The sequence below is a fragment of the Stegostoma tigrinum genome, chromosome 13 (genome assembly GCF_030684315.1).
Source record: "Stegostoma tigrinum isolate sSteTig4 chromosome 13, sSteTig4.hap1, whole genome shotgun sequence".
NCBI lineage: Eukaryota > Metazoa > Chordata > Chondrichthyes > Orectolobiformes > Stegostomatidae > Stegostoma > Stegostoma tigrinum.
Genome location: NC_081366.1, coordinates 31,998,875 through 32,010,211, shown reverse-complemented (window position 1 = coordinate 32,010,211; position 11,337 = coordinate 31,998,875). Strand labels below are relative to the sequence as shown.

Sequence of the window (11,337 nt, the reverse complement as noted above, 5' to 3'; positions counted from 1 at the left end):
AAGCGAGGACATCTGAGATGTATGGGAGTGGAATGCCTCATCCTGGGAGCAGATGCAGTAGAAACGAAGGAATTGGGAATAGGGGATGGCATTTTTGCAGGAAGGTGGGTGGGTGGAGGCGTATTCTAAGTAGCTGTGGGAGTCAGTGGGCTTGAAATGGATATCGGTTTCTAGGTGGTTGCCGGAGATGGAGACAGAGAGGTCCAGGAAGGAGTGAGAGGTATTAGAGATGGTCCAGGTGAACTTAAGGTTTGGGTGGAAAGTGTTGGTGAAGTGGATGAACTGTTCGAGCTCCTCGTGGGTACATGAAGCGATGCCGATCCAGTCACCAATGTAAAGGAGGAAGAAGTGGGGTTCAGGGCCAGTGTATGCATGGAAAACGGATTGTTCTATATAACCTACACCTAGGCAGGCATAGCTCGGGCCCATGCGAGTACCCATGGCCACCCCCAATCTCCCCTCCCCCACCACATCCCAAAACCAGCCCGGCTCATCCCCCACCTCCCTAACCTGTCCTTCCTCCCACCTATCCCCTCTTCCAACTCAAGCCCCACCTCCATATCCCACCTACTAACCTCATCCCGCCCCCTTGACCTGTCCGACCCCCCGGACTGACCTATCTCCTCTCTATGTCCCCACCTACACTCACCTTTACTGGCTCCATCCCCATTTCTTTGACCGGTCTGTCTCCTCTGTACCTATCTTCTCTTCTATCCATCCTCTATCCTCCTCCCCCTCTCTCCCTATTTATTTCAGATCCCCCTTCCCCTGCCCCATTTCTGAAGGGTCTAGGCCCAAAACGTCAGCCTTCCTGCTCCTCTGATGCTGCTAGGCCTGCTGTGTTCATCCGGCTCTACACAAGAGGTTATAATTGCCCACTATTTTACATCTCTGGTGACCATGTGACCACTGGCTATTGTTGCAAAACCTTCCAGATTCCCTAATGTCCTTTCCAGAAGATCATCTGCTGTCCTTATCTGGTCTCATCTACATGTGGTTGCCCCTTAACTGCCCTCTGGGCAATTAGGAATGGGCGATAAATGCTGTTCATTTATTGAGTGGTGCACACATCACATGAATGAATTTTAAAAATCATAATATCACACAAGCACAGAATGACACCTATCATTTATGAACGTAAAAACATACAAATTAGGATTAGCGTGTCATTCACCCCCTCAAGCATGCTACACCATTCGATAACGTCACGGCTGACCTGATTCTGACCCAACTTCGCTTTCCAGCCTCATCGTGATATCCTGTGATTCTTTTCCCAGCTCCTTGATACAGCTAGCATTACCCCATAGCCCTGCGACTGTATCCTTTTTAAATATATATCACGTATGTCTCATTCCCATAGGAAGTTATTTCTTTACACAGAGTACTGAAAACCTGCCCAGGAGTACGAGGTGAATGCTCGCATTGTGTTTCTTGTTGGTGAAGAACCCTCCATTTAGTCTCGCCCTCCTGATATTTTCACCATTCCTTTCGCTTTTTTTTTAAGCGGTGCAAGCCAATTTGGAAAACGTGCCCTCACGTGCTTGCAGCGGGGCTTTTGGGGAGAGGGTGAGGGGTGCAGGGAGAGGAATCTGAGGATTTATAAGACCCGGCGGTGGATACCTGCTGCCCTGAGTTGGGCTGGGCTCCGTGCACCTGCTTCCCCCGCCTGTTCACAGACACACTCCTCCCACACTGGCGCCTGCTCGGCCCCATCTCCACTCCACCGTCCTCACCATTTGGTCATATCTATGATTCGCGGAATTGTTATGCATAATAATTAGGCTTTATTATAAACCAGAGCGGATCGAGCGGCTGCGCTCAGACAGAGTGTGTAGTGGAGTCTCAGTCTGTGAGCTCGGAGCCCAGACCCAGTGCGTGTGGGGGGTAGTGGGTGGGGGGGTGGAACCTGTTGACCGTCGAGACTCTACAGATCACTGCCAGCCCACCACCATGAGGGGGTCGGTCGCAGCTACTCTCCTACTGCTGCTCATCGTTATATGCTGTATTGATGTCGAAGGTAAAGTGGCGAAAGCTGGCTCGTCTCTTCCTGTTTACCGACCTGCGTACAGTTCCTCTCAGGAATTACGTTCTCCCTGCTCAAAGTTACAGACCACGAGGAGAATAATTTGAGCGTGGTTGGTAAATGATTTCCTTTAAACTCATTCACGTTGACACTTGCCTGCAGGAAACCCATCGGTTCAGATGCAAAGATTCATTCCCAGATGTATTTTAAACGAACACTTTTATTTGTTCGGAAACGTCTTTAAGTACAGATGTTAAGCCCTTCGTAAACACTGACAGTTCACTGCCTGCGTTGTCGTTGGCGTTTTCTCCTGGGTTTTCAATGAGATTTATTTTTGCTTTTCTCGCAGCTTACAAATGTAAGTGCAGCCGGAAAAGTCCGAAGATCAGCTACAAGGACGTGAGGAAAGTGGAATCTAAACCACGTTACCCCTACTGCAAAGAAAAAATGATCTTGTGAGTCCGGAAATCTCCTGCTGTTAGCGCTGGTGTTAACTGTTTCAGAAAGTACATATGGCAGAAAGAGTGTTTGACTCATTTCTGCCATATGGTGTGCCGTGTCATTGCCTCTCCTAACGCTTTCTTCCTCCTCAGTGTCACCATGGCAAAAGGAGCTCGATTCAAGGGTCGCCAGTACTGTTTACACCCCAAACTTCCGACCACCAGGCATCTGCTCAAACGGTACAAAACCTGGAGGGAAGATCTTCGGTGAGTTATTCTCTCTGAGTACTTCGCAGTCAGTTCTTAGAATAAAAAAAACTTTCGGCAACTTTAGATGGAAACGGAAGTTTCCGTTCCAAATGAGATTGATGCTCACCGTTACAGAGTGGCGTCAGAAAGTTCTCAAGGGTTTGATGTTTCTGCTGTTTATGTAATGATGGCACTGGGGGATTGGTATACGGTCTCTGGCTTTTCATTTGATCTTTTTGTATTCTGGATTTTGCGATATGTTTCCCGGCGAGATTCTCAAAGCGACAAATTTCACCCTTTCCCTCACCTTTATGCACTGCCCCCCCCCCCCCCGCCCCGTGATTTCTGCGAAAGTTTAAACGGTTACCAGGAAACTGGCTAACTTTGGGCAGTGGTTACCTCCGACTGGTTACGTGGCGAATTCAAAGCGCATTTGCTAAGCACTTTACACTATATGTGGGCTCAGAGTAACATTCTTAATCAGGATTCGGTTTGTTATAAATTCCACGGAAAACGCCGAGAAACAGCAGCTCACCTTTTGAAATTGACATACAGAGTTGATCAATACTGTTGGCTTTGAGCTTAAGTATAACTACGAAATTTGGCTCCGCCGTAGACGGAGGGTAATCTGAGCATCACCCTTTAGGTTGTGCGGTCTTTCAGTCAGGTTGAAAAAAAGCGTGGGTTTGGGGCCAAAGTGTTTTGCTGCAAGCTAACCCGGTGACCGGAGTATGAGATGATGATTGGCACATTTTCTTCCCGTAAAATGATGTTAAGCGTGTGCACATGTACAGACCCCAGTGATGACCCTGTATTCTTTCTCCCTTTCCATTCACCACTCCTGAACAGCCACACCACCTGTTGGCTTTCAACAACGGAGGTTGCTGTAAAAGCTAAGTAGGTCTGGCAGCATCTGTGGAGAGAAATCAGAGTTACCCTTTCAGGTCCGGTGACCCCTCCTCAGAACCTACTGACAGTACGCTGCAGCTGGCAGCGTCAGACCAGTGTTGATGAAGATAATGGGTAGAGGACAGCAGAAGACACCCATATAGCTGACTGTCAGCCAGTTGTGATGCTGGAACGTGGCAGAGCGTTGCTGCTCCATCGGGGCAAAGATCAAATGGCAGCAACTTCTTTTCCATGCGTGGAGACTTCTAATGGTGCTTCTCCCGGGTCTGGGTACCTCACATCTACGGCGATTCAACCCCCTTAAATAAAACTCAGTATAATTGCAGAATAACAGTGGATTTTCTTTTATTATTGTAAATCATGACTAGCGGAGTCTTAGAACACAATGGATTAGCCGCTACACCTTTAGAGAGTGAGATGCACACTTTAAGGCGTATTATGGGGGGGGGGGGGGCAAGACCCTCATGTGACTCACTGGTAGTGAACCTACCCCTGGAGCAGGGGACCCGAATTCAAGACTCTCCTGCACCAGAGGTGTGTAATAACATCTCTCTGTGAAAGGATTGCAGAGTCCTAGAATCGCTAGTGTGGAAGCGGGCCAATCGGCCTGTCGAGTTCCCACCGACCGTCCGAAAAGCGTCCCAACCATACCCAACCCCCTACCTTATTCCCGTAACCCAGCGTTTCCCATGGCTAATCCATCAAACCTGCGCATGTTTGGACTGAATCTTTTTTTAAAAAGTGTATGGTGTATTGTGATATTCGGCAAGGAGATTGGAACTGATCCTATGATTTTTTCAGCCCACGACTACGCATACTTGATTCCACAAATATTTAAAGAAAAGGCCCTTAATTTATTATGTGATTTGGTGTTTCTGTTGATTTACAGTACCCTCTGTTAGAAACGGTCACAGCCTTAGCTAAATTAATGTTTTATTTCTTCTTTTACTTAACAAACTTATCCTCTCTTGCAGGGTTTATGTGGAGTAAATTTCTCTTCTTTTCCTAAGTAAACTACGAAAGTCTGATTAAAGGATCTCCGTCTCCAGCACAATGAGCCCTTCTCTCTGTCTCTCTCTCACACACACACACACACATACATACACAATGGTCAGTCACAGCAGCAGGCTCACATTGACGGAATGGTTTGCGAACTCTTGTCACACAGCTTCGTGCTCCAACTGCAGACTCTTCTCGTCTCTGAATGTTTGACTACAAATACATGATTAAAAACAAACGACTTTCTTTATTGAATATGATGTAATTGGATTTTTTTTTGGATTTCATTGCCCGGTTCATTGTAATATTTGAAGGCCCTCTTGCGAGTTCAAACCACGTGAGCTGGACCAATTCCCTTTCATTTGAACACCGAAAGCGCGTCTTAACGGGACTGTCGTGAATTATACGAAGAAAATGATTTAAGAAAACACTATATTCTGCTTTTGTCTCTTGGGGGAAGTTGTTGGGGGTGGGTGAAGTCAGGACTCTGTTAGAAGCAATACTAAAGAATGGGTTTGGCTTAAGAAAGCTGTGAAGTTATAGTCGTGGTTCCAGCTGCGCTTTGCTTATTATCTGTATTGCTGCCGAATTGTATTCATAATCGCAATCTACAGTGTACTTACTGTCTGTAAATACAGCAGCGTTGACACTTTGTAATCATGGTTCGAATAAAATTTGGAGTATTTTCAAATAAAATTTAAGAAACTGCACACAAGTTTTACACTTAATTCGGAGGAAACTGGAAGTGATTTGCATTTCTGGTTATTTTGTGCTTACTGTGCTGAGAACGCACGAGTGTAATAAACATGTTCATGTTTAAAGTTAACTCAACGGCTCATTTCAGAAGGTTTTTTTTCGATTTTCAAGACCAACGCAAGTTACAGCCTTTATCGCGAATAATTAGCAAGTGAACTGGAATCGGTGTAAAATGGTGCATTCCTTTACTTCCTAGAGGCATTTACCTGCAGCTGTAATTGGGTGGGAGTGCTCGCCTATGTAATTTGTTGGAAGGTACTGAAAGATTTGTTTGTCCCAAGACAGCCACCACCACCACCCCACCCCTCACACGCACACACAAAGCAACACGAGATAACATGAAAATTTGATAGGAAAAAATTGCACGTTGATCAAAAATGCAGCCTTCACATCCTGGTCAATTAAAGCGGTGTTCCCAAGCTATACTACTCCCATACATACATCAAATATTTGCACAGGCAGCTTTTAGGAGAAAAAAAATCACACCTGCCAGTTATTCCCTAAAGTTCAATTTCATTGGATCAACGTTTTCGTACATTGCAACAGTGACTGCATTTCAAAAATGGTCCTTGTCATTGTGTTTGACAGCTTGCGTGGCGCGGTTGACAAGGTTCGTTGTCAAAATCTCAGAAGTACTTCATTGGCTGCACAATCCTCTAGTGCAATTTTACTTTTTCTCTTTTAGAGATAATTCTAAAGCCTTAGTTCCTTTAAATAATAATTTTAAAAATATTTTATTTAGCTTTACGTAACAGCATTTGTTCAATCGGAAATCATCTGCCGATCCTCTTTTTTGAGACATTTGTCAGTAAGTAGGGTGAAACTGGCAAAGGACCCAAGTAATGAAAGTAATTGTCAAAATAACCAGAGGAAAAGTTATTTTTATACACCAGTTTGTTGGACTCTGGTATATGCTACCTGAAAAATGGGAAAAAACTGTCAAAGGAATTTAATATAACTTGAAAAAATTGCAATATTACGGCAAAAAAAGATTAAGAGTGGCATTAAGTAGCTTTTGAAGAAACTGGTAAATTTCCAACAGCTGGATAGTTGTGTTCCGTGCAGTATGATTCTGTGATTCTAATTAGAGTTTTTTGGGCCCATTGTGTTATTTGACTGTTTAAAAGAGCCACCCAATTAGTCCAACTTCCCAGGTTTTCATCACAAACATACAGATTGTTCTTCAAGTCTAAGTTCAAACACCCTCTATTACCAATGAATTAGCTACTTGTTCCAAACCTTAACGACTGGGTGAAGAAATCTCTCCTCACTTTCCCCTGGGTTCTTTTGTTAATTATTACAAATCTTTGACCCGTGGTTAACAAGCTACTCGTTAGACAAAATAAATTCTCAATTCTTGCACATTTTAAATACCGTATGATTTTGAATTGCTCTGTTAGGTAGTTTTAAATGTTCTTTGCTTTGAGGAAAACAATTCCAAATTCTCCAATCTTTCTAGTTAACTGAATTTTGTTATCTCTGGTTTAACCCCGGTCAACAATCACTACTTTCCTCAGGACCTTGACACCCTTCCCTAAGTGGCACTCTTGAATTATATACAATATTCCTGTCTAAGGCCTAATTCATCCAAGAATTTAGTCTCATGTTCCCATTTATAAAAAGAAATATCCCTTAGAGTTGTTGTACTTCCTACTAATTTGCCATGATACTTCCAAGGATTTATTAACAATATTCTCCAATCCCTTTATTCATTGACCCCCTCAAAATAGTTAATTTTACCTTTTCCTTGCTGCCTTGTTCTAAGTGAATCACCTCATGTTTATTTACCTTAAATTGCACTGGGCATTTACTCTTCAAATGAGTATATTTTCCCTCGTGAAATCTACTCTGCAACCATTCTATTTCTTACTTTGTCAAAGTTTGTGTCATCCACAAATTTTAAATTGGACTCCCTGTACCCAAGTTAATTGTTTATAACAATTAAAAAAGTTCTTAGTTCAGGAATCCAAACTTATTCAAATTTTGTCAACCCGATAAATCTTTATCACTTTGGGATAATAACTCATTGAGTATGCAATATATGTATCCCAATAATAGCAAAAGCAGCAACCTGGGCCTTTCACTACAACATCACTGTTAGATTTTTTTTATATTCACAAGAAGACTCTTGAACAAGCAGTTCAGTGTGTTCTGTAAACCAAAGTCAGAGGACAAACTCAAGCCATAATCCTGAGGAATACTGTGCTTCTTATGAATCAGTTAAATGAAGAAGCCAAACAAAGTCAGCTCCAACCATTCAAAAGCCTATGAAAATGGGGCAAAAGCAGGAATACCACACAACAGCCATTTTAAAGCATTCACTTTGTGCACCTGAGCAATACTACAGACAGAAAATGAGGTAAGCAGAAGAAAAGAATGTTTTCAATGCACGAAGGCAGGATATTTCACTGTGAAGCTAAAGGGAAAATATAAGCAAGTCTCAAAAATGGACAATTCAGTATATTGGAATTGAAAAAAAGTAGTAAAAGCAGATTGTTTATGGGAAGCCAAAGTAGAAAAAAGACTCTAATCAGTCACATAAGAAGAAAGAGACTTTGAGATAGAATTCAAGCTAGTCACTGGTGCAGCTGTTACAGTTTTGGAAGACTATTTACAATGGCTTAAATTCATGGATGTCCAACCATCAAAAATTAATCTAGAAAGTCCAAAGAGCAGAAATCAGACTAGATCACTACTATATCCAGTTACTACATTTGACAGAACAACAGGACCCTCAGTGCAATAAAGAATGAAATAATGTCATCTTGACTAAAAATGCATATATACACAGGGTCTTCTAGCTTGAGTAGGCAATGTCCCACTGCAAGAGAATGGGTAGACGTTTGTAGGGCTTTCAGCAATGTGAGTTATGCCAAGATGCATGGCAATATCTGATGACAAATTTGACAAGGCCCATCACAACCTCAAGCAAATCTCACTCCATTTCTTATGCTGTTGACAATTGACAGAATGAGTGTCTCACAAAGCAATGGTAAGTTGACATAACATGGTAAAATGGTCCAGAAGAGTGGATGTGAGAGGCAATGTAGGGGAGGTTAAGTAGTTAATGCCATCATCTTGTTAAGGCATTCCTAGAGAAGTCGCTAGGTTTCGCATTGGAAATCCCTCTTAAAAAAAAACTCAATGCAACTCTGACTTAGCCAAAAAAAAAATTCAACCCTACAGGACAGAATTCTATTGAAAATTCCCACACAGGAATATCATATTACTTTGCTCCAAGATGCTAAATTATGAAATTTCTGTATATGGTCAACAGGCAGAGAAGTTTTAGCCAAACTTGGTCATAGAAATTTTGAGGGATCATTGAAAGAAAGATCAACAGTGGATTTCAAGTATTGAACGAAGCATAGCATTTCAGAGATAAATGAGAAATTAACTTCTTCAGGCATTATATATGGGCATTATAAACCCAGGTTGCCAGGTGGCAGTTCATCCTCACCAATCAAAGGAGCAGTACTCATTCAGGTCTGGGATGATAGTAATAGGAAGCAAATCTACTTTATTTTTAGTGTATTAACTGGGACAAAATATTATTATGCATTAACAGTAATGTGGAGCTTGTGAGTGTTTTTCAATCCATCTTATAGGATTGAAATTTCAAACTGAGACAGATAATATTTACTCGATTGGATTCCAAATGACATTCAGGATATTTCCAGAGGCTTGCACTTAAACTGATTATTCAACAGCGTATATACCAGGAAAATACCCATATCACAGCTGACACACTATCTACAGCTACCTAGAAATAAAAGGTTTAGTGCTCATTTTCGACATAGAAGCATGGATATTGGTCATAGCATGTTATTCACCAAGTTTGTAAAGGAACTGCAAGAAAGCAGTGAAGCACTAAAGGCAGATTTAACATGCCCCTAGATCAGCTAATTTTGCAAAAATGTTGATCGGAATACTGAGCGAACAATCAGTTCCTGCAGAAGAATGATAACCAGAGGAAATATTTACCGATAGCAAATGATCATTTAGACTTTATCACAGCCTAGTAACAGGGGAGGCTATGAGGGTAGAAAAATAATGATGGTTATTTGGGAAGAGTCAAAATTCCAGCACAAAGGTCTGTATGGTGGCAAGAAATTTCAAAAGTAGTTGAAGATTTTGTGCGTCCTGTCATTTTGTGCAATCAACAGCCATAGACAAATGGAAACATTATTTTCCTGTCTCCCAAACGGGTCAAGGATCTTTTAAACTCACAATGGAATGCATAATTAATTAATGTTAAGTTATTATTCCAGGTGTCTGAAATTTACCAAACTTCACTGTAACAGTGGATACAGTGATCAAAACATTGAAGAAAATCTTTTCCACACACAGGTTTCCAGATGAGATTGTTTCAGAATGCTACCATGACTTGTGATTGATCATTTTAAGAGACTCTCAACAGAATCCAGAATTAATTACACTCTTAGTTCTCCTCTTCATCCACAGTTAAGATAGAAGCCAAGATTGGGATTCAACTTTACTGAATTACAGAGTAACACCCTTGGGTAACAGACAATCACTGACAGAGTTACTTATGGGTGGTCTGTTGAAATACAAATTCGATTAAGACAGCAAAACTCAAACCAAGTCTTACACCCAAAGGCCCAAGAAAATAAGACAGCCAAAAAGAGAAAACAGAAGAACTGGCATAATTCCAGGAATGGACCAAAGATTTTATCAGCTTCAGTACCAAACTACCAGATATAGATCAGAAATAAGAAGCCAGAGATGGAAAGTCAGAAAACACTATCCTCTAACAGGCACAACAATTACATCCTATATTGTTTGAATTCTGGTAGGAACATTCAGAAAGAAAATAAAGACATTAATGGTCCTCCAGATAACACGAATATACAAGTGTGACCATTACTTTGGCACAATGAGAAAAGAACTATATTGATTAACTTGCAGAATTGTAAATGCGCTACAGAAATGATTGAATGCATTCATGCTGGATCAACAGTGACAAGAATTCATCAGGATGAGCTTTAAAACTATCACAGAGACTTGACCTTTGTCATTTGGATTTTGGGAACTGGGGCAGGAGAGATGGTAAGAATGTAAACAGTTTAAGGAAACTGTCAGTTAGCATTAATCTGAGTGTTGGAAGAAACTTGGGTGGAGATGTCGTGTAATGAAAACGATTATGATAGAAGATGCTGAGATAACAAGGTGTAGAGCCGGATGAACACAGCAGGCCAAGCAACATCAGAGGAGCAGGAAAGCTGATGTTTCGGGTCTAGACACTTTTTCACAAAAAGACCCTTCTGAAGAAGGGTTTAGACTCAAAATGTCAGCTTTCCTGCTCCTCTGATCTGTTTGTCCAGTTGTGTTTATCCAGCTCCACACCTTGTTCCCTCAGATTCTCCAGCATTGGCAGTTCCTACTATCATGATAGAAGATGCTGATGTGTATCATGATGCAATAGTAACATCAGCAGTTGTGTTCAAGAGACTGTGAAGACACTGTGGATTCTGTACAAGTAAGTAATGTACTTACAGAGAAAAGTATTATACAGCATAGTATAAATAAAACAGTTTGCAGTAACCTACCTGAGCCAGACGGCAGTCACTCATTCATAAGTGGAACCTACTACAGGCCAGATGTATGAGAAGTGATTAGGATTATCATCTTTCTGAGTTGCAGATTGAATCTTGAGTAACAACCCTGGTGACAACATAAACCAATTGCCAAAAAGGAATTTTAAGCGGTAGTAAATAAAAAATGAAAGAACTGCGGCTGCTGTAAATCGGGAACAAAAACTAAGTTGCTGGGAAAGCTCAGCAGGTCTGGCAGCATCTGTGAAGGAAAAAACAGAGTTAACATTTCGGGTTACCAGAGTCAGTTCTGAGGAAGAGTCACCAGACCTGAAACATTAACTCTGTTTTTTTCCTTCACAGATGCTGCCAGACCTGCTGGACTTTTCCAGCAATTTTGTTTTTG

General features: G+C 41.7%; 1 protein-coding gene across 1 annotated transcript; it reads left to right on the top strand.

The window, feature by feature from the left end:
- Positions 1 to 1,627: 1,627 nt before the first annotated feature.
- On the top strand, positions 1,628 to 5,446 carry cxcl14 (chemokine (C-X-C motif) ligand 14). The gene is made up of 4 exons (XM_048542997.2): positions 1,628 to 2,017; positions 2,373 to 2,478; positions 2,617 to 2,730; positions 4,596 to 5,446. Exons 1-4 carry the CDS (start codon positions 1,951 to 1,953, stop codon positions 4,609 to 4,611), a joined length of 303 nt encoding a protein of 100 aa, XP_048398954.1. The 5' UTR covers positions 1,628 to 1,950; the 3' UTR covers positions 4,612 to 5,446.
- The last annotated feature ends 5,891 nt before the right edge of the window (positions 5,447 to 11,337 follow it).